The 27,264-nt window shown below is 46.8% G+C and overlaps 1 protein-coding gene across 2 annotated transcripts; it reads left to right on the top strand.

Annotated features, from left to right (window-relative positions):
* Positions 1 to 688: 688 nt before the first annotated feature.
* SMYD2 (SET and MYND domain containing 2) lies at positions 689 to 25,366 on the top strand. 2 transcript variants are annotated; one of them, XM_069954211.1, is made up of 12 exons: positions 689 to 966; positions 7,295 to 7,358; positions 9,457 to 9,567; positions 12,278 to 12,338; positions 13,459 to 13,583; positions 15,155 to 15,222; positions 16,352 to 16,454; positions 18,957 to 19,067; positions 19,458 to 19,578; positions 20,029 to 20,203; positions 21,174 to 21,282; positions 24,546 to 25,366. In XM_069954211.1, the coding sequence occupies exons 1-12, from the start codon at positions 800 to 802 to the stop codon at positions 24,621 to 24,623; spliced, it is 1,293 nt and encodes a 430-aa protein (XP_069810312.1). In that variant the 5' UTR covers positions 689 to 799; the 3' UTR covers positions 24,624 to 25,366. The 2 variants fall into 2 exon arrangements, with proteins under 2 accessions (XP_069810312.1, XP_069810313.1); XM_069954212.1 differs by lacking the exon at positions 689 to 966 and adding an exon at positions 6,915 to 6,934.
* The last annotated feature ends 1,898 nt before the right edge of the window (positions 25,367 to 27,264 follow it).

The following is a 27,264-nucleotide window of genomic DNA, read 5'->3' as shown; positions in this document are numbered from 1 at the left end:
ACTGCAGCAGGTAGTAGTGTGCTCTGTACTGTACACTGCAACAGGTAGTAGTGTGCTCTGTACTGTACACTGCAGCAGGTGGTAGTGCTCTGTACTGTACACTGCAGCAGGTGGTAGTGCTCTCTGTACTGTATACTGCAGCAGGTAGTAGTGTGCTCTGTACTGTACACTGCAGCAGGTGGTAGTGCTCTGTACTTTACACTGCAGCAGGTAGTAGTGCTCTGTACTGTACACTGCAGCAGGTGGTAGTGTGCTCTGTACTGTACACTGCAGCAGGTAGTAGTGTGCTCTGTACTGTACACTGCAACAGGTAGTAGTGTGCTCTGTACTGTACACTGCAGCAGGTAGTAGTGCTCTCTGTACTGTACACTGCAGCAGGTGGTAGTGCTCTGTACTGTACACTGCAGCAGGTGGTAGTGCTCTCTGTACTGTATACTGCAGCAGGTAGTAGTGTGCTCTGTACTGTACACTGCAGCAGGTGGTAGTGCTCTGTACTGTACACTGCAGCAGGTAGTAGTGCTCTGTACTGTACACTGCAGCAGGTGGTAGTGTGCTCTGTACTGTACACTGCAGCAGGTAGTAGTGCTCTGTACTGTACACTGCAGCAGGTGGTAGTGTGCTCTGTACTGTATACAGCAGGTGAACGCGCCGGCGCTAGGACCCCGCGGCTCCCGCAGCTGCACAGCTGTCCTCCCCTGTCTGCCTGTCCCGGGCAGACATTAATAGCTGCTCCCGGCACAGCGGCCTCCTCCTCCTTCTCTCTCCGGCCCCGCACATCGCGCTCCCCTCTGCAGACACTATGGGACCCCCCGATGGCATCGAGCGCTTCATCAGCGCCGGGAAAGGCCGAGGGCTGCGGGCACTGCATGACTACAGACTGGGCGAGCTGCTGTTCACCTGCCCGGCCTACACCTCCGTCCTCACTGTCAATGAGCGCGGCAACCAGTGCGATTACTGCTTCTCCAGGTACCTCCTGCCCCCACCCCGGGCACAGGCCGCTGCCGACCCCCTCTGATGCCCCCCAGCCCGGGCTGAGCACCGCTGCGCTTATATTACATGATTTACCGCGGCGCCTCTCCTTCTACACGTGGGAGGATGCTGACATTTCTGCCGCCCTGCCCGGTCCTAGCGCCTCCTTCTACCACTCTAAATAACCCCAATTTTTGGCTGTAATAATCCAAAACGTGGGCCTGTTATATCGCAGGAAGCTGTATAGTGTGCACTGCTCCTATACTGTGTTACCATTACTTAGTGCACAGGGGTCTGAGCTTTAAATGCTGCAGTCACCCTCTGCTTCATGCCCAGCATCAAATATGGCTGTAATCTGTGAGATGGCAGGGATCTCCTTCCTTAAAGGGGTTGTCTCACCATGAAAATCCCTTTAAGGATAGAAGGCCTTGAGCTGGTGGCTGCCAATCACCTGGACAATTAAGGGTTAAGCTATGTATTGTCCAGGCAGCGGCCACTACAGGAGGGCTGCAGTATTACAGGCCGGTCAGTCTGCTCTGTGATCTCCATATGGGTGGTATTGGCCCCTTTAAGAAATGGAGGTGCCAGGTGCTTACGACAGTTCTCCCTGGCATTGAGTATCCATGGCTGCGCACGGTTACCATAGAGGAGGACGTGGTTGTTAGGAGGCTATATATAGTCCGCACTGTATTTCCCTAGGGCTTTGCTAACTTTCCAGAGGAGCTGAGGGTAAGGCGCTGTTCACATCTGCATTGCAATTTCCATTATAAATTGGACGGCGGTGAATGACCCCCATTGACTTATAACAGAGCTCGTCATCCTAATGGGAAAGATGAAGCTGCTGCCAGGATTGCTGATGGAGTCACCGATGCTGATGTGAACAGAGTCTATTCCAACGGACGATTATCGTTCAGATTATCGTTAAATCGTTCTAAACGATAATCGTACGTTTGAATAGCAGTTAACGACCGAACGAGAAATCGTTGATCGTTTAATAATCTGGACCTATTTTTATCGTTACTCGATCGCATTGAATAAGACGTTGTTCGGTCGTTTGCACTAGTGACGAACACAATAGCGACGACATGACGACCACAAGAACGATCATAAGTAACGATTATCTTTCCATGTAAAGGGGCGAACGATTTCAGGTCTTTTGTAATAGCCGTCGTTTGGATGGTTTATCATTGGCGATTATGCGGACGATAATCGTCCGGTGGAATAGGGAAATGCGCAGAATGTTTTTAGGAAAAATGTTTCGAAATCTGCCGCATAGCGTGGGGGTTCCTGCTGTGGGTTGTCACTCTCAGTGGTGCAGACTTGGAAGCGGTTTAGTCCTATTTCGCCTTGGCTGTCCGGGCATGATGGGAGTTGTAGTTTTGCAATAGCCGGAGAGCCAAGGTTCCCTACCCCGGCAGTAGAGCTAATCCATGTCCCTCTCTGGGCATGCTGGGAGTTGTAGTCTTTCCACAGTTTTGTAGACAGAAAAACACATGCAGTTTTGGACGTGTTACTCTGGAAGCCTCCTATATTTCCTATTCCCATTGATTTCACATATCCCTGAAAAAAATCTGCAGCAAAAACTGCACATGTGATTTCAGCCATATGGAATCATGATATGTTCCACTGTGTGTGTGTTAGAGGCGTGGGAGGGTTGCCAGAAATTTCCAGAAATTTGTAATCTATTTCTATAAAAAAATGTTATCAGCTGCTGTATGCCCTGCTGGAAGTGGTGTATTCTCTTCAGTCTGACACAGTGCTCTCTGCTGCCACCTCTGTCCATGTCAGGAACTGTCCAGAGCAGCAGCAAATCCCCTTAGAAAACCTCTCTTGCTCTCCAGACTGGAAAGAATATACCACTGCCTGCAGGGCATACAGTAGCTGATAAGTACTGGAAGACTTGAGATTTTTTTTAGTAGAAGTAAATTACAAATCTCTGGTGCTTTCTGGCATCGGTTGATTTATAAGAAAATATATTTTTGGGGGTGAACTACCCCTTTAAGTGTTGTAAAAAATGTTCTCAATCTAAATGTCTAAGGGGTCGGGTTCAGCCACTTCGTCTCTCTCCTTCCTGGCTGAAGTAACAGTTTTATCCTTAGCCGCCCGTCTTTCCACGCTTGCCATCCTGCAATTAATAGACATTGCATTCATACCAGGCAAATCGCTTTAAGGCCTCGGAGCGGTCGGGGGTGCCCGGCTGGGGGTCCTAACAGATGTTCACACCAAATCTTTTTTTGCATAGTGCGAGAGTGACGCGGAGATCTGGGACAGGAGGACTGGGCAGCGGCCAATGAGCTGTGCCCGTGCGGCCTGATGGTAAAAGGGACTGTGCACGTGGGTGAGCACTAAGTGACGGGGACCATGGGGCCATACTCCTGGGTGTCCGCATTTACCCCTTTTCCAGAGTTTTTTCAGCTGTCGCTCTTTTCGGGATTGGCAGCTGTTGTCACTTCCTTATGATATGACTTTTCCCGTCTGTCGGCTTCTCTTTATAAAGCGGCCCCAGAGTGTTAAGCCCCCCAGCTATTAGCCGCATGCCGGGTAAGACTTGTCAGGACCCTCACCATTAATCAGCTGTGTCCGTCGTCACCCGGACCTTATGCTAAGTAAACTGTGTTCCCACTGCAGATTCTGCTCATAGTCTAGTCCTGGGGACTTTACTTCTTCAAAATTATTACAGCGTACTTCCCCTTTAAGATTTTTATTTTTCGAGTGACCACTAGTCTAGCGTCCATTACAAGAGTAGTCGTGCCGCAGATTTGACACTGCAGTGTTCATTAAGGGGGAGGGTATGCCAGCAAAACAAAACAAAAATTCTTTCAAATCAACTGGTGCCTGAAAGTGTCAGATTTGTAATTTGCTTCTATTAAAAAATATCTAGTCTTCCTGTACTTATCAGCTGCTGTATGTTCTGCAGGAAGTGTGTATTCTTTCCAGTCTGGAACACAAGAGGGGTCTTCTATGGGGATTTGCTGCTTCTCTGGATGGTTCCTGACATGGAGAGAGATGGCAGCAGAGATCACTGTGTCATACTGGAAAGCATGACAGCATTTCTTGTAGGACTTACAGCAGCTGATAAGTACTGGAGATTTTTATATATATATATATATATATATATATATATATTATATATGTGTATGTGTGTGTGTGTGTGTAAATAACAAATCTCTAGCACTTTCTGACACCAGTTGATTTGAAAGAAAAAATGTTTTTGCTGGTGTCCCCCTTCAAATCTGCACATACCCTAGGGCCATGTTCACACAACGTATGGTTTGTATAAATCACGGCCGTTGTTGCAATTTAGTTATGAACGGCTGTGATTTTATACAAACCGTACATTGTCTGTGAATGAATGGAATCCCGGACGGCGCGTATACACATTGTATACGCTGTGGCCGGGATTCACTCCAGCTGCAGGAAAAACTGACGTCAGTTTTCTGCAGCCGCTGTTTGTTTAATAGCAGCCGCAGAATCAGTTCACACAATGGAGCATGCGGCTCTGGCTGCACGCTCCATTGTGTGCATTGGGGAATTCAGTGTGGAACTGTATGCACACACATTCGAATTCAGTAGAATTCGTATAACATGGCCGGTGTTATACGCCATGTGAACATGGCCTAAGGGAGCATTTACACGTACAAAATTCGCAGCATAATTGATGGCGCAGATTTGAAGTTGGAGATTCAAAGCAAACCAAATCTGCAACATCAAATCCGGTATGTGTGGACACACCGTAAAAGAAGAAATTCTAAAAAAAAAACAAAAAAAACCTTATAGTGAACATTAAAAATGTGAAGTTGCTTATTTTAATATTCAGTTTCTGTGCTGAGCTATAATCACTTGAAGTTACAGGCCCGAAGCCTGAGTCTGCCTTAATGAATGAAATTGAGGATCACTTCGAACTACAGTAAGTGTTGTCATGGAGACATTTGGCAAGATTTATGGCGCTGGCCTATAGTAGGAATCTCCCGTGTTGCTCCTGGCAACCAATCACAGGCCAGCTTTCATATATTTATGAGCTCTGGTAAAATGAAAGTGGAGCTGTGATTGGTTGCTATGGGCAACTAAGAACGGTCCTAAGGCTGCGCTAATAAATCTCCTCCTTTGTGTGGGTTCAGATTACCACAGACATCGGTGCACATAGATAAATAAAAAGTCCAGTTTTATTCCTTTTCTTTATGGAACCAATTTTTGTCCTGATTCACGACCAGCATCAGTTTCTTGCCATTGATAATAAGTAGAGACGACCGTACCCGAGCGCGTGACGCTTGACTACCGGTAGCTGAAGACGTTTGATACAGCCCAAGGACCCAATTACACGGAGCGATAATCAGCCAAATCAGGCCGATTCGACAGATCATCGCTATGTGTAATGGTCCGTTTACACGCAGCGATTATCGTTCAAATTTTTGCAAAAACTATCGCATTTGAGCGATAATCGGCTCGTGTAAACACAGCGAACGATCAAGCGACGAGCGAGAAATCGTTCATCGTGATCTTTCAACACGTTCTCAAATCATCGATGGTCGTTCGCTGAAAATTCACAGATTGCTTCATCTAAACGGTTTTCCAAAGATTCATCCTAGTGTGTGAGATGGCCTTAAGCGATCTTAAAACGATTGTGAAAAAGTTTGTTTTTTTTTGTTTTTTTTTTCCAACTATTTATTGCTCCGTCTCTAAATTCTGATCAGCATAAAAACCAAATAGTTGCTTCAAAATCGTTGAACAATCGATTGGGTGACTTATCGTTCCGTCTTAACGGACCATAACAAAGACAATGATCAACTAGGCAAACGACCATCGACTAATCGTTATCTTTTAACGTGTTTAAAAATCCTCAGCTGTCGGACGGGCTTAGTGTTGCATGGCTGATGCTAGGGTAAAGTAATATAAATATTATACGGTGACAAGGGATACAGCTGACTAATGGTGAGGGTCCTGACAAGTCTTACCCAGCATGCAGCTTATAGCTGGGGCTGCTTTATCAAGAGATGCCGCCAGATGGGAAACTTACCTGTCCAGGCTCCTCTGGTGTCCTGCTGCCTTGTTTGTTCTTCGTTACTTACTCACCACAGCCACTTCGGGGACTTCTGATCCAGTCTCTGAGAGGACAGGTCGCTCAGGCTTCTGTGCTGTCCCATCTTGGCCAGTGATTGGTTGAGCAGCTTGGTCACTTCAGAGACTGAATCAGAAGGTGGCTGCGGGGGACCACCAGAAACAAGGCTGGAGGATACTATGGGAGCCTGGACAGGTAAGTATTCTCTTTATTATTTCACACAAGGGATAGGGAACCTTTGGCCCTCCAGCCGTTGCAAAATTACGACTCCCGTCATGCCTGAACAGCTAAAGCTTTGGCTGTTCAGGCTTGATGGGAGTTGTAGTTTTACAACAAAGCACGGGCTGCGCGGACATCCCTAATTATATAAATTACAGCCGTGGTGCACGATTATTGAGCAATTATCGAGATTGGCACAGTGCAGGGTCATCTGTCTAATACAGTGCTAAGGCTGCCTGGAGAACGTGGATACGGCCATAGGCCTTCAGTTGTGTCCATGTTTTCCAGGACTACCTAGGGCTGTGTCCAACATCTTCAGCCACTGGTAATTGAATACTGCACGCTGGATTTGCGCTAATCTATAGTAGTTATGTCTCAGTGAGCAGTCTACATCTCAGCCGGTGCACATTGGGGTCCGCGTCTCCCTTACGAGACGTCCCCTTTCTATTTGTCTTGGATCTGAGGATCAAACCGAGCAGATTTTCCTTTTCTGGCAAGTGTTTGTAATCTTCAAACCAGCTTAAGATAGTCAGCGTTATTATCCTGCGGAGCGGCGTCTGACACAGTCCAGATCCCCCTCGCTCGGTCTCCCAGCCCTTGTTTGGATGTAGAACAGTCGGCGATAACTTTATGTAGATAGAGAACATGGGAAGAAGCCTTGGTGTGGGAACAGACGGATGTGTAGTAGTAGTAGTAGTAGGTTCCAAGCATCTACTACTCTTTTAGTATTATATTTTCTCGTGTCCTTCACAGACTTTAGCTTGTGCTCATTTCCAGCAGTCGATCTAAGAAACCAGAGCTGAAGTATAAAGCATAGGGGATATGCAGCAACTTTTCACATTAGAAAATGGACAGAATAGGCTAATGAGGAATGATGGGAATAGTAGTTTTGCAACAGCTGGGGGGCCTGAGTTTGACCCCCTTACTGTAGACCCTGTACAGTTATAGTCCTCCATTCGTGATTACCAGCCCCCCTTGCTGAGCTTTATTAATGCAAAACAATCGCTAAATATATAAAGTAATAAATTATCTTTTTTCTTTCCCCTTCAGGAAAGAAGGGCTTTCAAAATGTGGCAAATGCAAGCAGGCCTTTTACTGCAACGTGGACTGTCAGGTAAGTCTTTGCGTGTTAATGTTTCCATTATATCTGTGTATTAAACGGAAACTGTCATCAGGTTAGATGAATGGAGCCTGCTGATACCTCCATAGTGGATGCCAGGTGCTGAGGATGAAGGTCTGTTACCTATGCTGTTAGCTGTGAAAGCTGTTAGGGGCACTGGGGGCTGAGCTATTGCCCCCTCCATTGATAGTCATTAGAAGGTGTGAGCTGGCTGGGGCCACAGCCCCGCCTCCCCGTGCAGTGATCCGCCCCACCCCAAATAATTATCAGTGAAGGGAGGCGGCCGGGGGTGGGCCAGATTGGTGCTCAGGGGGGAACTTACTAACGGCTTACTTTCATAACTAACAGCATGTAAACGGCGCAGAAGATGAAGGTAACAGGGATATTTTCATCCTCAGCTCCCCGTGCCCACTAAAGAGCGATCAGCATTTTCCTCTAAAGAAAATGTTCTATCTTTAAGATTTTCATGGAAGTAATTTCTTTGTTTGAAAAGCCTTTTTCAGTATACAGAAGTCTTTCCTACTGGTAAGAAGCGGTTGTAACCAAAAAATAGGCATCCATCTTTTTAGCCTGAGTACTCTAAGCACCAGAGGGTGTAACCTTATTCACTAGTTATAAGCTGCTTTAAGGTGAAGGAAAAGATTTATAGTTAAAGAGTTTGATGTCTCAGCATGTCAGCCCCTGACCATATTACCCATTAGGGCACGTGGACCCCATCCCCATGACCCGGATGAAGCCCCATTACGTAGAGAGACGTTCCGATGAGGGGGCGCCGCTCCTATCTTATCACTGTCACAAGATTTCTCTGATCATTTAGTAGACGCACATTATGTGATACATTTAGGGCATCTCATAACTTGGGATACGCACTTCCCTTCCTAGCCCCCTTTAGATCGGTTTAACAGTTGCTTCGCACCCCAAAAATGGCGACCTAATCCATCCCATATTTGGCGCAGCCAGTCACCTGGTGCAAACCTTTTGTAAGTATGGTGAATATCTCGAACGCCATTTCTCTAACCCTCATCACAGCCTTTTATCACACAATCTATCCCTTCCTTTCCCCTTTTCAAAAACATAGGTTTTTTTTGTTGTTTTTTTCTGGTTAAAAAAAAAAAAGAGAAGAAATCGTCAATCTATTAATCATCCGAAATTTACTATGCCGGTCACTTTTTCTTCAACTCTGCTTGATCCTGCCCGAGGATAAGTTTTAATTAGAAATGCCTTAAGGGAAATATCCAATACAGCAATAAATTAATTTCAGTTTTTTTTTTTTTTTTTAAACCTTCTCCCAAATTTTAATCTTCTAGATATCTAAAGGACAAATAAAGGAAATAAAGTTCTGACCAACACACTACTCATAATATTAGTTTGTATACCAAATTGCATACCTGGACTGACCATAGAATGGAGTCTATGGCACGGGCGAAGATGGGAGCGAGCAGCGGAATCCGCAGCGGGTTATCCTCCCAGATTCTGTAGTGTGAACGCAACCTAATGCAGGACAGGATGGGTCCTCCAGAGAGGGGAGATGCTCTTTGTAAACAGTTATCGCTCTGGCTAAGAGATAAGGAGCTGTATTTTTTTTATCCATTTGGTGGCCAACTAGACATGAGTGAACCTTGAGCACCTAGACGCTCTGCATTAGTTGGATGCAGCCCTAGGAAGTCCCGGAAAGCATGGACACAGTCTATGGCCTATGGCTGTATCCATGTTTTCCAGGACTCCTTAGACCTCCAGCCACCAGTAATCAAATGCAGAGCGTTCAGGTTTGGACAGACCCGACCGTTCTCAAGGTGCGCTCATCTCTAGTGCAGACCCTATCTCAGCAGTGCTCTGGGGTCCCATCTGGGCTCGGGATATGTAAGGACATTAGAACGAGTGTTGATTGGAAAGTTCCGCTTCTCATCCGGGATTCTATATAAAGTTGTTATCACTTTGTGGATTCTTTCTCTCCTCGTCGTGTTTTTTTTTTTTTTTTCTCTCATCCCTTATTTTCAAAGGAAACACATTTCTCCTGACCTTTGCCTGAACAGAAGACAACTATATCCTTGTTTTAATGGCTCCGCAATGTTTTTCTTTTCTGCTGATGTAGAGAGGCGATTGGCCCATGCACAAGTTGGAATGCTCCTCCATGTGCACGTATGGAGAGAACTGGAACCCCTCGGAAACTGTAAGACTTACTGCGAGGATACTGGCCAAACAGGTGAGGGCGCTGAGGAAGTCCGTGCATCTGTTAGGTGGGGGCCTGGCCTGGTTTTACTATACTATCTGTGCAGGGCACCATTGATCATATGCACTGAGCATGCCCTCAGTACACCAAGCTGTAGGTGCCCTGGAAAGATGATACCTTGGATGGCCCTCAAACTGGACTCTGAGGGGGCAATGGGGAATCCAATAAGACTCCAATTTTTTAGGGCAACTTTGGCATACAATGAAAAAAACTGCAAGTTTCACTGACTTAGTTATGACTAAGGTTCTGTAAGACACTGGCACTGGCCAATTTTTTTTTTTTTTAAAGCGAATGTACCATAAGCATATGAATAGAACTGCGGCAGCGCAGGGAAGCTGGTGCCGTGGTCCTTTTTTTTTTTTTTTTTATATACTATTATTCTATGTAACGGCAGCCTAGTTCCCTCTGTGATGTGGTGCCCAGTAATAGACCCGCGCCGTGTGAAGTAACCGGGCCGCGGTTAGAAGAAAAAAAAAGGACCGTGCCATCGGCTACCCTGTGCCGGCGTCATTCTATCAATATGCTATACCTGAAGGGAATATACCTGGTGGTACATTCACTTTAAACTCTGTTGTCTTAATAAAATTTGGAGTTTTACTGGATTCACGGAAACTTCCACCTTGCTTTGTGGCCTGCTGTGCTCTAACAATGTGTGCAACAGTTGCAGCTGTGATGTGGGCTTCCTTATCTCTGCAATCCGCTCATCAGCCAGATGCCCTATAACTCAATGCTGCTCCTCCCCTTTTTCCAGTTTCCCAGGATTGGATCCAGCTTTTCCCAGCACACGGGGAGAAGTGGCACAGAGTTAAAAGGCAGAAGGCTGGATATATGTTGTATGTTGAGTTTATTGTTGTCCCCAAAATATTCTACCAAAGTTAAAAACAAAAACAAAAAAAAACATAAAAGATTAAGGACAATAAGCACAAAATAGGAATGGATAAACTCCATAGAACTTGGGTATTTGATAGAAGGGTGTTTGGGGACTTATTTGGTCATGTTTGAACGTGACCTAAGCAAAACTACAAGTCCCAGCAGGTCTGGAAGGTCTGCCATGGTGGGATTTGTAGTTTAGGAGAAAAAGGGATTGCCTTTACTATACAGAACGTTTATTAGACACAAACACTCAGACAAACCATGATACCTTACCATGAAGAAGGGAATCTCTTCCATCTTCAGCAGCTCCGCTCCTTCTACTGTTAGGGTATGTTTACACTGAGCAAATTCGGTGGAATTCCATGGGGGAGTTCTCCGTAGTGTGTCTATGTGAGGGCTCGTGCACCTACACTCACCTCTGCTGACAGGCCGCTCAGCCAATCACTGGCCGAGACAGGCCGCTCTGAAGCTGGAGCGCGCGATATCCGGGGAGAAGCAGAGCCCAAGAGGAGCCCTGCAGCATGCATAGGTAATGTATACAGTTTGAAATCGTCAGCCACCGGCCGTGCATTGCTATTACACGTAAGATGTGCGGTCGGTGCCCGAGAATTATAGGTCCTAAGCTATATCAACGATCAGCCGATGATCATTGTTATCGGCTGATTGTTGTGTTTATTACACGGAGCGATAATCGGCCGGATAGGGCAGATTATCGTTCCGTGTAATAGGGCCCTTACTCTGCCCCCAAGCTTAAAAACTTGGGAGATCATAGTCTGTACTTCCTGGAGTATAAGGACCTTTTTATAATGTCATCAAAGGTCCTTAAAGGGAACCTATCATCTAATTCTAACTGCCCCTATTATAAAGGTGTACCTGTCCCTAAGTCTATTTATAAAGTTACAGACTGTATACAGGTACAGGGACTCTTGATAATGCACAGTTTTTTTTTGTTTTGTTTTTTCATCTCACAAAGTAATTAAATTAATTTCTGTGACTGACTTCTCAGCTATCTTTATAATCCAGGCTTATTATTCTCAAGGTTACAGTGAAAGACAGAGTTGGCATACCGCGACTGTATGCGGGAAAACATTTAAAACTCAATTTCTAAAGCGCTGCTGGAGAGGGTCAGAGCCGTAAAGATTTTTTTTTTTTTTTAATTTTAATACCATTTCAAGTCTTTCTACAAAAGCAAAGTGATATGGCAAGAGTTGAGTGGCTCTGCCCGCAGCTCTGTCTGTCATAAAGGGAAACTCTGATGGTGCAAGAAAAAAAAAACAACAAATGATCTCTTCTACGCTAAAAACTGACTGGCAAGACAGGGCGACGGCGAGTTTGTAGGAATAGATAAACACCATTGACTTTCTAAAAGCTTAATATGCAAAATCCAGTCCTCTTAACCTCAGCTGCTGAGCCACCTGCAAACCCATATTTAATGGGCAAGATTACAAAGTACTGGCCTAAGGCCAACAGCTGAACGCCGCGTTTCAACTCTGTCAACAGCGAGACGACTCGCTTACCTCAAAGTCCGACTTGCGAGTCGTCCTTATTTGGATGCATGAGAAACAAAGGGAAATTACAGATTTAAATAAACCCTGCTATTTTTCTGATGGTCGGACATGCAGATGGAGGAAGCGCTGAATACGATGTAGCGGAGGAGGAAAGCTGTGTGTAGTGCAGTAACTTCTGCGGACCGACGTTATACTTTGCAGTTTTATTTGTTACATTAAGCTTATTTTATTCTTTTTAATATTTATGTTTATCTTAATTTAATATAGTGTTTTTTTTTTTTTTTTTTTTTCTTAACTTGTAGAAATTGCATCCAGAAAGAACGCCATCTGAGAGGTTCCTGACCGTAAAGGAGTTTGAATCCCGTAAGATTATTATTTTTTTTTTTAAAGTTTATCGTGTCATAACATTGTGTATCCCCCCCTTATACCGCACATACAGCTCTGGCCCATTGCGGCCTAGCCTTCTCAGGCCTCCTTTGGTATCTGGCCAGTCTAGTTACAGTAAAACACTTGCTCCTTTGAGAGGGAAGCTTTGGTTTACCTTTCAGGGACAGTTTAGATCTGGGGCCTATAGATTGCAGAGTTGCCTGACTCTCCATCTCTCTTTTGAACTCTCAGGCACATAGCAGTAGTTAAGATCTCTTTGCGCCCCCCCCCCCCCCCCTATTATACATTAGGGGGTCCTGCTGCCATGAAAGGGAGGACTTGATGTGTACTATGGTTAGGTAGGTGGTCGGTGTCACAGTAGCATCCACATGATTCCAGGACACAATGGGGGGAGGTTTATCAAACAAGGTGTAAAGTGAAACTGGCTCAGTTGCCCCTAGCAACCAATCAGATTCCACCTTTCATTTCTCATGGAAAATGAAAGGTGGAATCTGATTGGTTGATAGGGGCAACTGAGCCAGTTTCACTTTACATCTACGCCTGATTCCTATTGTAGACACTTTGTAGGGTCACCCTAGGCTCTGACTGGTTTGAACCTATAGTGATCTGACTCCTTTCTATCAGCAGGAACATTTTCAGCAGCTTGCTTTACAGTAGCTCTTCTGTGGGGTCAGATCAGATGGACTAGCCTTTCCTCCCCACACACATCAATGAGCCTTGGACCCCATGACCCTGACTCTGGTCACTGCTCCTCCTTCCTGTAAAGGAGAACTCCGGGCCGAGTGGGGGAGGAAAAAAGAAGGAACATGGTCGAGCGCTGATGCGGGTATTCCACAGCTCTGGACCCCCAGTCCTGGCCACTTCTGAGTGGGGAGTTCCCCTTTAATCACTTTAAAGTACCAATCACTGCCAGGAACACCCCCACAGGACGGGCCGCTCGGACACAGTCTCTACACCTCACTGTTCGGCCCTTGTCTGTTTTCACTTGCTCCTAATACATCCCACCTCTGTGAGGCGCCATTGTCTCCAAATCGTCAGTGTTATGAGTGACTTGTGCATATCTGCATTACGTATAATATGTATATTTTTATTCTAGACCTTGACAAGCTTGACAATGAAAAGAGAGAGCTCATTCAGACAGATATCGCTGCCTTGCATCACTTCTACTCCAAGAATTTGCACTATGGCGACAATGCTGCACTTGAAGTTCTCTTTGCACAAGTAATAATGGCTCCTTACTAGAGATGAGCGGGCTGGAGCCCGATCGTTCTGCCTTTGAGTATCCGTGGCTGAAGAAGTTGGATGCCGCCCTAGTGAGTCCGGGTGGAGACAGCCTATATGGTCTATCACTGTATCCATGTTTTCCCAGACTCCCTAGGGCTGCATCCACCTTCTTCAGCCACTGGTATCGAAATGCAGAACGATCGGCCTCGAGAATGCTCCAGGTGCGCTCATCTCCACTCCTTACTATTACTCTTCATTGTGTTTGCATATTATCTGCTTATACTCATCCTCTAGTCACACCCAGAGCTGCATTCAAACTTCTGGTTGCTTCACGATAACTTTTGAAGCCGCTTGAATTCATCTCTCCTGTCACGTAGTGCATGGGTCTCCAAATTGCAGCCCTCCAGCTGTTGCGAAACCACAACTCCCATCATGCCTGGACAGCTAAAGCTTTGGATTTGGCTGTCCAGGCATGATGGGAAATGTAGTTTTGCAACAGCTGGAGGGCTGCAGTTTGGAGACCCATGAGGTAGTGATTACACCATGATGTAGGGCAGGGGTAGGCAACCTTGGCTCCACAGCTGTTGAACTACAACTCTCATCATGCCTGGACAGGCTGAGGAGCCAAGGTTCCCTACCCCTGATGTAAGGGGAATGGATATACATTATGGAGGCTGATGAGAGCTCAGATTGGTTTATGCAACAACCAGCAGGAATTTGAAGGCAGCTTTGTCTGTGAATAGAGGTGAGATCAGTCACACATATACAGGAACATTCTCATTGACTTTAGGATGAGTGGAAGATGCATCTGTGTGCAATACCCACAATGCATTGTCAGGGTGTGACAGTATGATGAATGGCTCTGACAGCTGACCCTACCTGTTTACATAGCCTGCTCCATTGATAACGCTGCTCCTTCATTCTGGCAGGTGCGGTGAGTAGTAAAGGGTCAGCTGTCGTGTGAGTGTGAATATGTGAGGACGCCTGTGATCGATGGGACAGCTGCGGCTTCTGGGTGGCTGGACTCCATACTGTGGAGATGAAGCAGTCCATGATGACCCCTACAGGACTAGATGCACCATGTTAGATGTATTGGGGTTACCTGCAGGTTTTAATGCTGCACCCCCCACCCCCCATTGATGCCTATGGGGGCACAAGCAATGGGGTTGCATCACCTACCATTACAGTCATTTAGCAAACTTGCCTCCTTCTCCTGATATTCTGCTCTTATTCTCCAATTGTCGTCAGGAGCCTCCTTCTCCTGATATTCTGCTCTTATTCTCCAATTGTCGTCAGGAGCATATCAGAAGGTTTACTACATTTACAAAAATATTTAATGTGACGAGTCCTACAAGTATAACTATTCTATATGATGGGAATACCCCATTAAGAAGCTGCTATGTCTGAATCCTTACTGACCCCCCCCCCCCCCCCCCCCCTGTATAATGACTGTATAGGCAAGGAGATAAACACTCTGCATAAAAGAAAGTAATCAAGTAATATGCGATATTATAATACCAGGATTATGGAACGCATTGATCCCCTCTAATCCATCTTTATTCTTCTAGGTTAACTGCAATGGCTTTACCATTGAAGACGAGGAGCTGTCTCACTTGGGATCAGCGATATTCCCAGAGTACGTTGTGCTGTCTGATGGGTCCTGATTCCTGTGTAAATAAGGGTATATATAGTATAGAGACCAGGCAGCTGCTATGGGGGGTGGGGGCTCTCTAGGTGGTCATATTCCCTCTGTTACTGAGTGGTGACAACCTGTGCAGCACCCCCATAGGGGTTGCATTGTTAGTGGAGGACCTGCCCTGTACTGAATTACATAGACAATCCATTGATGTGATTTAGAATTGAAATTGTAATGCTTCATTTCTCCTGTGGGGGAGCTGCAGGAAAAGTGAGAAGAGTACGGAGGGTACTATGCGATCAGCTAATTGTCAAAAGAACCTTCCGAAAAGTAGGGATGCCCTTTAAGAAGATCTATCGGTCACGGACACAACAGATGAATGAGTTTATAAGGACATATGTTGTAGTCAAGGTTAAAGACGAGGAGTTGGATGGATTACATCTAATCTGCCGGAATCATTTTTTGATGCCAGGTTTAGATGTTGTTTTTTTTTTTTTTTACATATCTTAGATCCGGGATGTGGAACCTGCAGCCCTCCAGCGATTGCAGAACTATACTTCTCATCATGCCAAAGCTTTGGCTGTCCAGGCACAATGGCAATTCAGGTTTTGCAACAGCTGGAGGGCCGCAAGTTCCCCATCTCTCTCTTAGAGCAAATATCCGCATTCATATACTTTAAGGGGAACTCCAGCAAAAAAAATCTCCAGTCTTCCAGTACTTATCACCTGTTGTATGACCTGCAGGACATGGTGTATTCTTTCTACTCTGACACAGTGCTCTCTGCTGCCACCTCTGTCCATGTCAGGAACTGTCTAGAGCAGGAGAGGTTTTCTATGGGGATTTTCTTCTGCTCTGGACAGTTCCTGATATGGACAGAGGTGGCAGCAGAGAGCGCTGTGTCAGACTGGAGAGAATACACCACTTTCTGCAGATCATACAGCAGCTGATAAGTACAGGAGTACTTTGAAAGAAAAACATTTTTTGACGGAGAACCACTTTAAATTTGCTATTGCCCTGATTGTGGGTTGTATCCTGTTTCTTCTTCTTCGTTCACAGCCAGAGCCTAGAAAAATAATTTTTAGATTGTAATTGAACTTTGTGTGATGCTGAATTCTTCTTCTTCTTGCAGCGTTGCACTCATGAATCACAGCTGCTGCCCCAACGTGATCGTGACCTACAAGGGCACCGTGGCCGAGGTCCGGGCCGTGCAAGAGATTCACGCTGGAGATGAGGTTACATTTTGCCTTTATTTAAGCCCGCCAGTCATGACCGATCTCCCCTAATGTGCTCTGTGAGAGACAGGGACAGCACCAAATTTTTTGGTGTTAAAGTTAATGGACCATCAAGTACATCTTTGTTCTTTACATGAGCCCATGGTTGCCGGTGCGGGGATCCCTGGGGCTATTCTTTTATTTTTTTCCCTCTTTTGAGAAGCCGCTTGACTCCCACTCTCAGGGCCATTTTTTGCATTGCACTGTCCCGGCTCTATGCACTGGGGGTAGGCCTGCCCCTCAGAGTTTGACCATATCCCCCTCCTGTCTGTGACACTGCTTCACCGATTCTTATGTAGTAATTTCACAGAGGGGAGGGGGATATGATCACACTGGGGGGGGGGGGGGGGCCTGTCCCCAGTGCATAGAGCCAGGCCGGTGCTTGGAGAAAAAAAATTCCCTGAGTGCGAGGAATGGGCGGCTCATGAACCTGATGGTCCATTCGCTTTAAAGGGGTACTCCGGGCTATTTTGAGTGTATGGCCGGGGAGGGGGTGGATATAACAGACGCCGGTCACTTACCTCCCCGGTTCCATCGCCTACGTGACTTCTCAAGGCAGCTCAGCCATTCAGCGGTCAAAACCTTCGGCCACTAAATGACTGATCTGCCTTGAGATGTCACGTCTCAAGCCGCAGCTCAGACCAGGAAGCGGCAGCCGGACGGGAGAACGGGGCGGTGCAATCCAGGACCCGACAGTGGAAGCGGGGAGGTAAGTGACCGGGGGCCTCTATTTCCACCCCCTTTCCCGGTCGTACACTCAAAATACACATAGCCCGGAGTTCCTCTTTAAGTTCTACTATGAGGAGAAATTTCTCAATACTGTCAGCAGAAATCCAGGGTAAACACAGGTGCTAATTTTTCTGTAATACCCTTGACGTTTTGCACTGAGGCTCAGTAACCTTACAGCCCTGGGGTCCTGGGTTCAAATCCCACCAAGGACAATGTCCGCAAAGAGTTTGTATGTTCTCCCCATGTTTGTACCTCCAGTTTCCAGATAGGTGAATTTAGATTGGGACAGGGACCAGATTGGCCGAGCTGTGTACCACGCTGCGGAATCGGTTGTCGCTATAGAAATGAAGTATTGCACAAAACAGGAAAAATGTCAGATTTATAAGAAAATGAAGAATTGCTCAATAATTTGCGATTAGGCAGCAAAACCCGTTTCTAAACCACTGACACCCCCCCCCCCCCCCCCCATTCCATTGTGTTTGTCTGTGATGGGGATCGGGAGAACAATAGGAGCACATATTATTACTAATAACTGTAGGGTTCACTTACTTTACCTGCAGCTGTATGTGACTTGTAGCAGTTATTCTCCATTCCCATCAGGTCTTCTGAGATGTATAGTATATAACCCCTCCCCAGCTTCACCCCCGTCTCCTCTTCCCATAATAGAAATATATCCTGACGTTATCCATGAGAGATTTGTGGGGACATCTGGGAAATTCTTTAAGTTTGAGGACACTTGAGAATCCATTGCTATAAAAAGGCTCTGACCTATAGGGGGTGGAGTTCTACCATGCGGTATAGCCTGCAGCATAGGAGCCATGATGTGTAAGACGGTAGAGCTAGTAACACACTAGGCTTAAACTAGCCGCCAGATTATCCGGATAAGCATGACGGCATGAGGCCATGGTTCTTTGGCAGTCGTCTTTCTCGCTCCCGTCTTTCTGGAAGTCTGGTAACTCTCTGGAATCTCGATAAGATCCAAGAGACAACTATAGATGTGTGAGGAAACGTCTTCCCTTAGAAGTGTCTGCAGGCTGCGAGTTCAGATGCGGCCTCCTGCAGCTGTTGCAGTGTAATCTTACCTTGTCCTGTGGCTCCCCCTAGTGGCCGACAGTAACAACTGCACGAGGATGTATCTCAGAACGTCACTGGCCGCAGTTCTAGATCTAACGTCCATATGAAGCCAGGAGTGGATTGAAAACACAGAAAGGCTCTGTCCACACAATGCTGAAATTGAGTGGATGGCCGCCATATAATGGTAAATAACGGCCATTATTTCAATATAACAGCCGTTGTGTTAAAATAACAGCAAATATTTGCCATTAAATGACGGCCATCCACTCAATTACAACATTATGTGAACAGATCATTTCTGTGTTTTTAATCCACTCCTTGTTTTGGTTGCTGTACAGCCTCAAATATACGTAGTGTGAACATAGCCTCAAAGGGTACTCCAGTGAAACAAATTATTTCAAAATGGTGTCGGAGAAAAAAAAAAAGCTCCAGCCTTCCCATTCTTATCAGCTGCTGTATGTCCTGCAGGAAGTGGTGTATTCTTTCCAGTCTGACACAGTGCTCTCTGCTGCCACCTCTGTCCATGTCAGGTATTGTCCAGTGCAGCAGCAAATCCCCACAAAAAAACCTCTAATGCTCATACTATATTTTGTATGTTGTGGTTTCTTAAGATGTAACCATCATGAACATTCCTTTATTCTTTTCCTTCACCAATTCCAGGTTTTCACCAGCTACATAGATTTGCTGTATCCTACAGAAGACCGCAATGACCGCCTTAAGGATTCCTATTTTTTTAATTGTGATTGCAAGGAGTGCACCACCAAGCAAAAGGTAGAGGCTCATGTCTGTGTGTTATATCCCATATACCCATAAGTGTCTGCTCCATATTACTTGGCATTGGGGGTCATAATGTATGGATAGAGGGAGGGCACAGTCTCTTTGTCTATACTAGCTGTTATATCTAACCCTGGCCAGGAACGCCCTTTAACATAGATTGTCATAAACTGTCCCTGTCCTATTTGTGTGACCGTCCCAGGGCTGTACTAATAAGAAGCCGTCACTGTGAAAAACCTCCTAGAATAATGACATCTGAGTCGTATCCTAAAGCACTGACCCCCTCCTGTAACTACAACTCCCATCATTGTAGATTGTGGCACAGGGGGTCGGTGTTACGGGATATGGGAATGGCGGAGTGGCTTACCTGCTTATATCTATCTACAGGATCCGGCAAAGCTGGAGATCAGAAAGCTCAGTGACCCTCCCAGCCCTAAGACCATCCGAGACATGATCAAGTACGCCCGCAACGTGGTGGAGGAGTTCCGGAGGGCGAAACATTACAAGAATATCCTTTTTATGTTTTTTTTTTTTTGTTTTTTTTTTTTCCCCCTATAGGTGGTCTGTGGCTTTCCTGGTAATGCAGAACTACAATACCCAGAAGGGCACAGTGGGAGTTTAGTTTTGTAGTATGTTTCTGAAGGTTCTTTAAGAGGTTAAAGAAATAGTGAAAAATCTACAGTCTTCCAGTACTTATCAGCTGTTGTACGTCCTGCAGGAAGTGGTGTATTCTCTCCAGTCTGGAGAGCAGGAGAGGTTTTCTATGGGGATTTGCTTCTGCTCTGGACAGTTCCTGACATGGACAGAGGTGGCAGCAGAGAGCACTGTGTCAGACTGGAGAGAATACACCACTTCCTGCAGGACATACAGGTGCTGATAAGTACTGGAAGACAACCCTTTTTTATTCTCACAAAATCTTAGTACTAAGAAAACAGTTCTTGCTCCTTAACTGTGCCACCTCCCAATGAGCTGCTGGAGATGTGTGAGCTGAGCATCGAGAAGATGGGCGCCGTGTTTGAGGAGAGCAACGTCTACATGTTACACATGATGTACCAGGCCATGGGCGTCTGTCTGTATCTGCAGGACTGGGAAGGAGCCCTGAAATACGGGCAGAAAATAATCCAGCCATACAGGTAAGTGTGATTTTACTAACAAGGGGGTTGTATAAACAGCGCCAACCCTTGTCTATGGGTTGTGTCTGGTATTACAGCTTGACCTGTAATACCACACACAACCTGTGGACAGAGGGGGTGCTCTTTTTAGACAGAAGCAGCCCTGTCTTAAAGGGGTAGTCCACCCAAAAAATTTTTCTTTCAAATCAACTGGTGCCATAAAGTGCCAGAGATTTGTAATTCACTTCTATTAAAAAATCTTAAGTCTTCCAGTACTTATCAGCTGCTGTGTGTCCAGCAGGAAGTGGTGTTTTCTTTCCAGTCTGACACAGTGCTCTCTACTGCCACCTCTGTCCATGTCAGGAACTGTCCAGAGCAGTAGCAAATCCCCATAGAAAACCTCTGTTGCTCTCTAGACTGGAAATAATACAACTTCCTGTTGGGCATACAGCAGCTGATAAGTACTGGAAGGCTTGAGATTTTTTTATAGAAGTAAATTACAAATCTCTGGCACTTCATGGCAGCAGTTGATTTGAAAGAAAATTTTTTGGGGTGGACTACCCCTTTAAGACATTTAAAGGGTAGCTCCACCATAATTTTCATTGCTTTGCATGAGGTTTAGGGGGTGGACACGTGTAGTATGCATAAGAGGCACAATGTATGTCTTGCTTCTCAGAAGCTATATATAAGCCGGCCATGGGTATGCAGGGGCTTTGGCTCCAGGCTATTTCAGTAGATTGGATAAGCAGCTGTCGGAAATGCCTGGAGCCACTTATCTTACAAGGGCCATATGGTATTTGTCTTGTCTGTATTTGCACTATAGTAATGGATGTGGGCCTTCAGCTCTAGGTGTATACAGCGCTATGGAGGCACAGTATGACCACCGCCTGGTGAGGGGCAGGATGGTTGGGGGTATCCATCGCCTCTTTATTACCACATTGCAGGTACAGTAGAGGAGATGATGACCTGTCCTGGTGGGTTTGTCTTTCAGTAAGCACTATCCTCCTTACTCCCTGAATGTCGCCTCCATGTGGCTGAAGCTGGGAAGACTTTACATGGGCCTGGAAAAGAAGTCGGCCGCGATAAAGGCCCTGAAAAAGGTAAATGCTGTTTTCTCTAGTTTGTATCCAAAAGAACGTTCAGATAAAGAGTAAGGGTCCATTTACACAGAAAGATTATCTGCCAAAGATTTGAAGCCAAAGCCAGAAACAGACTATAAACCGAGGTCAGGTCATAAAGGAAAGACTGAGATTTCTCCTCTTCTCACATCCATTCCTGGCTTTGGGTGGGTTCATACTGAGGAATTCCCGCGAACACGTCACTTCTTTTGGCGGATAGCGGAATACGCCGGCCCATAGACTGGTGTCTATGGAGCCGGCGGAAAGGCGCACGGACATACTGCGGAATTCCACGGACATTATTCCTCAGTATGAACCCACCCTTTGGCTTTAAATCTTTGGCAGATAAATCTGTCAGATAATCTTTCCGTGTAAATGTTTCCTTAGGGTCCTATTACCCGGGCAATATTGTAAATGAGTGCAGATCTGCTAGATCGGCGCTCGTTTATTGAGCCTATTACACGGCCAGATAATCGTTTAGCAAGGCCTACCGATGTCCGTGCAGTCCTTGCCTAAACAGTTAATACTTTACCTGTCCACGTTCTCGATTCAGCTGATTATCGCTCGGTGTAATAGGTCCCTAATTTCTATGTTCACATCTTTCGAGCTGACCTTAAAATCACTGTTGATTGTTCTGAGCCTTTTAGCGTAAACGCTCATCGCTCACAGTATAGATACGAATGCAATTACAATAGGGTTTTTTTTCTTCTTTTAAATCAGCTGGTCCCAGAAATTGCCAGAGAATTTTAATTTACTTCTATTAAGAGAATCTCTAGTATTCTAATATATATCAGCTGCTGCATGTCCTGCAGGAAGTAGTGTATTCTCTCCAGTCTGACACAGTGCTCTCTGCTGCCACCTCTGTCCATGCCAGGAACTGTCCAGAGCAGCAGCAAATCCCCATAGAAAACCTCTCCTGCTCTCCAGACTAGAAAGAATAGCACTTCCTACAGGACATACAGCAGCTGATAAGTACTGGAAGACTCGAGATTTTTATTTAATAGAAGTAAATTACAAATCTCTGGCACTTGCTGTGACCAGTTTATTTTTTGGGAGAAAAAAAAAATTGGTCAACAACCCCTTTTAAAAGAAAAAAAAATCATTGCTTGTCATTTGCTAAAGTGCTTCAGTGATGTATATGTAAGTGTGAATGGACCCTTAAGCAGCATAAAGTGCAGGTGCCGTCAGTACTGCAAGATTCCTTGAGAAGTGCGAACACTCGATAATTGTGTCTACAACCCATGTGCCCTCAGGGAGGCAGTGTGGAGTCATATCATGCATGCCACTTCCCTCCCCCACCCTTCCTGATGTCAGCACAGCCTTGTACATCAATTGGTCAAGGCAGGAAAGATGGGGGAGTGAGGAGGCTTACCTGCCGCGGTTAGATACTACCTTGAGCGCCATGTGGAGCTGAGAGGTTCCTTTTAATGGTGCGTTCACACCTACAGGATCTGCAGCTGATTTTCTGCAGCAGATTTCAGTTAAATAACTGAACACCGCATCAGATTTGATGCTGTGTTCAGTTATTTAACTGAAATCTGCTGCAGAAAATCAGCTGCAGATCCTGTAGGTGTGAACGCACCCTAAGGGTACAAACCCACTTGCCGGATCTGCAGCGAGTCTCCTTGCTGCGTTTTTGCAGCGAGACTCGCTGCAGATCCTGGCCCTATACTTTCAATAGCAGAGAAACTCGCAGCAGGGATGTACATCCCTGCTGCGATTTTGTCTGCAGCCCGCCCCATTAACCCCCCGGCCGCCGGACATTATACATTACCGGGTCCCCGTTCCTGCTTGCTTCGGGGCTCCCGGTGTCTTCACGGCCCGCCCGGCCAATCAGTGCGCTGCGGCAGGGCAGCGCACTGATTGGCCGGGCAGAACGTGCCGGGAGCCGCCGAAGCAAGCAGGAGCGGGGACCTGGTAATGTATATCCTGCCCGCCGCCCCGGGCGCCCCCCCCGCAGCCCCGGCCGCCCGATCGCCCCCCCGCAGACCCGGCCGCCCCCCCGCAGCCACGGCCACCCGATCGCAGCCCCGCAGCCCCGGCCGCCCGATCGCCCCCCCGCAGACCCGGCCGCCCGATCGTCCCCCGGCAGCCCCGGCCGCCCAATCGCCCGTCCCCCCGCAGCACTGATCGCTTACACGCCCCCCTGCAGCCCCGGCGATCGGGCGGCCGGGGCTGCGGGGGGGACGATCGGGCGGCCGGGGCTGCGGGGGGACGATCGGGCGGCCGGGGCTGCGGGGGGACGATCGGGCGGCCGGGGCTGCGGGGGGACGATCGGGCGGCCGGGGCTGCGGGGCTGCGATCGGGTGGCCGTGGCTGCGGGGGGGCGGCCGGGTCTGCGGGGGGACGATCGGGCGGCCGGGGCTGCGGGGGGACGATCGGGCGGCCGGGGCTGCGGGGGGACGATCGGGCGGCCGGGGCTGCGGGGCTGCGATCGGGTGGCCGTGGCTGCGGGGGGGCGGCCGGGTCTGCGGGGGGGCGATCGGGCGGCCGGGGCTGCGGGGGGGGCGGCCGGGGCTGCGGGCAGGATATACATTACCAGGTCCCCGCTCCTGCTTGCTTCGGCGGCTCCCGGCACGTTCTGCCCGGCCAATCAGTGCGCTGCCCTGCCGCAGCGCACTGATTGGCCGGGCGGGCCGTGAAGACACCGGGAGCCCCGAAGCAAGCAGGAACGGGGACCCGGTAATGTATAATGTCCGGCGGCCGGGGGGTTAATGGGGCGGGCTGCAGACAAAATCGCAGCAGGGATGTACATCCCTGCTGCGAGTTTCTCTGCTATTGAAAGTATAGGGCCAGGATCTGCAGCGAGTCTCGCTGCAAAAACGCAGCAAGGAGACTCGCTGCAGATCCGGCAAGTGGGTTTGTACCCTAAAGGAGTTTAGTGTTCTTTATCCAAGCTTTCAGTAGTCGGGGATTGGACATCTGGCGCCCCCTCCTGGCAGCTAATGAATGAGGCCAAAACATCTGTGCGAGCACCACAGCCACTTGTGGCCACTGTGTGGTGTGCAGCGCTCCTGACACACACAGCATTACAATTACGAGGTTCTAGTTCAGGTTTTGGGCCTCCCTCATTGTGTCACGTTAGTACAGGGGTGTGTTTGTTACACTGTATCGGACGTTCTCTTGTAACAAGCCCTGCGGATGCTTCTACTCATGGAAACAATGTAACCTTGGTCCTGGATGGGGTCATCTGCATGGATTTTCTCTGGTTTCCCATTTTCTGCACCCCTTGTTTTCCCTCCCAGGCCATCACTATAATGGAGGTGGCGCACGGTGCTGATCATCATTACGTAGCAGAAGTTAAGAAGGAGCTGGAGCAATGAAGTCCGACACCTATGCAACGCACTCCCCCTTTAATGTCTATCGGAATGCTAACGTATATGTCTGTATGAAGCCGCTACGCGACCTGCTGCTGCTTTACCCCCCGTGCTGGAGCTGAACACCCGAAATCTATTTATTGTTTGTCCCGTCTCGGCATGTAAGATGTTTGGAGATCCATCACCCGCAGCACTCAGGGGCTTCTTACTGAAAATCGGACCATACTTTTTCACGCCTCCACTAGGGGGCAGTCTCGGAACACTCAGCCTTGGGTGAACTGTAGCCTCTGTAGGGGTTGTTGTAGCATTTAAAGGGCTACACGTCCAGCACCCACGTAGCAAAAACAAGGAATTTGCAGGAATGAAATTGAAATTTCGGACTACTTTGTACTTCGAATGGAATTTTTTGAAATTGACTATTTTTCAACTCCTCTCTCGAATGTGAGCTATCGATTGCGACAGCGTTCCATCCTGCGCACAATCCGGTCTTTGGTTTGATGATGGCGGCCCTCTAGTACATCTCGACTTCACACCTGCGATGTATACTGTAGTTGATAACTTTGCAATTTGTTTTATTGGTTTGGATGAAAATTTATCACTTTTGTTTATTTCTTTTTAGAAATATGTAAAATGCTTTTTTTTTTTTTTTTTTTTGCAGTTGCCTGCAACCAAAGTTTGTCATTGACTTTTATTACTAAATTGCTGTTTCACACTGCAAAGTAATTAAAAAAAAAATGTATTAAGTTAAATTGCAGATTTTTTTTTCTTGTGCCACAGAGTTGTAATTTACTTTATTAACAAAAAAACTTCAGTCTTCAGTCTTCCAGTACTTATCAGCTGCTGCCAGTACTTATCAGCTGCTGTATGTTATGCAGGAGAGGTTTTCTATGGGGATTTGCTGCTGCTCTGGACAGTTCCTGACATGGACAGAGGTGGCAGCAGAGAGCACTGTGTCAGACTGGAGAGAATACTCCACTTCCTGCAGGACATACATCAGCTAATAAGTACTGGAAAACTGCAAATTCTTTTTTATAATGCAAGTAAATTACAAATCTATGACACCTGCTGGGATGAGTTAATTTGAAAGAAAAAATTTGAAAAGAAACAAGTGAACAACCCTTTTAACAAAACCGGGAGTGGAGGCCACAGCTTATCACCCATCATTCTCCATGTAAGTTATGTTGGGGATTTTTCCCAGCAAATATATTTTAAAAGGGAGGAAAGTTAATATAGCGGGGTCCCACCTCTGCCGCTGACTAGCTTAGCGGGTTTAAGTGGGAGCCTGGGGTCACATCCCAGGCTCCCACTCAGATCCAGAAGGGACCAGAGCTGTGGGATACAGTCATCAGTGCTGGAGCTGGGGAGGTGAGAGGATGTTACTAGTTTTATCCTCCCTATCCAAGCGGCTGCCAGACTCATCTTGTGGATGAAATAATTAAATTGTAACCTTCCTGATTAGAGATGAGCGAACCTGGAGCATGCTGGAGTCCATCAGAACCCGAACTTTCTGCATTTGATTAGCGGTGGCTGCTGAAGTTGGATAAAGCCCTAAGGCTATGTGGAAATCATGGATATAGTCATTGGTTGTATTCATGTTTTCCAGACAACCTTAGAGCTTTATCCAAGTTCAGCAGCCCCCGCTAATCAAATACCGAACACTCTATGTTCGCTCATCTCTATTCCTGATCTTTCCCCTGACATCATTTGCTGAGGAGACTTATGAGACCGCCCCAACACAACAGATCAGCAGGATCATACACATATTTTACCCCATTGTAAAACTGAAGGCAGAATGTTTTTCTTTGAGGAGAGCGCCAAGATAATGCTCCACCGAGAATTCCGGTAAGAAGGAAGATATGGTAAACCGTTCTCTTGCTGCCATCTTTTGGAGGTAGCTGGTTTCTCAACTATTGATAAGGAGTCATTAGTTTTTGGTGTGAGGGCTACCTGGATATGGCAGAACATCATTGGCAATTCAGAATTTCTCTCCTTGCAGATGCCTGAGATACTATTATAATGGTGCATGAGGCAGCACCCATATTGCTTCACATAACAGTGCTCATTCTGTAAGCCCCCTTTGGAAGTAATCTTCCCTGCAGTAACAACCCCCCCCCCCCCCCACACACACACACACACACACACGTCAATTATGCTGCAGGTAGGACCCCCCCCAATAAAGGAAGAACCCCCTTTGCAAAAAAATTTCAATAAATAAGCACTCACCGGGTGGCCGGTGGCAGAGTGCACAATTGCAGACAAATTGATCCCATAACTATTTACACGTCCACAATTTTTGGAAATCCACAAACAAAATATATAAATAAATATAGGACATGTCCTGGTGTGGACTGTGACTATGGGATCTACATTTTTGCGGACATTACCCCCATAAAAAAAAATATATATACTGCTGGCTTCACACAGTCCTTCTGTGTCCATAACTCCGAGCCCGATCCTAGGTCAGGCCGAGACTTCCAACCATAAGACTCATGTGGCTGTAATATACCCAGGTGAAGCCGACCTTATGCAATCCACTTTCTCGCACTATGTTCCCCCAGCCCCCCCCCCTTCTTGTTCTATCAAAATAAATCTAAAAACTTAATAAAGTTGACTTGGCAAGAACTTAGTGTTTATTCATATATATAAA

This window comes from Dendropsophus ebraccatus, chromosome 15, assembly GCF_027789765.1.
Source record: "Dendropsophus ebraccatus isolate aDenEbr1 chromosome 15, aDenEbr1.pat, whole genome shotgun sequence".
Taxonomy (NCBI): Eukaryota; Metazoa; Chordata; class Amphibia; order Anura; family Hylidae; genus Dendropsophus; species Dendropsophus ebraccatus.
The sequence above is the reverse complement of the archived record's forward strand: the minus strand, read 5'-3'. Positions and strand labels throughout refer to the sequence as shown.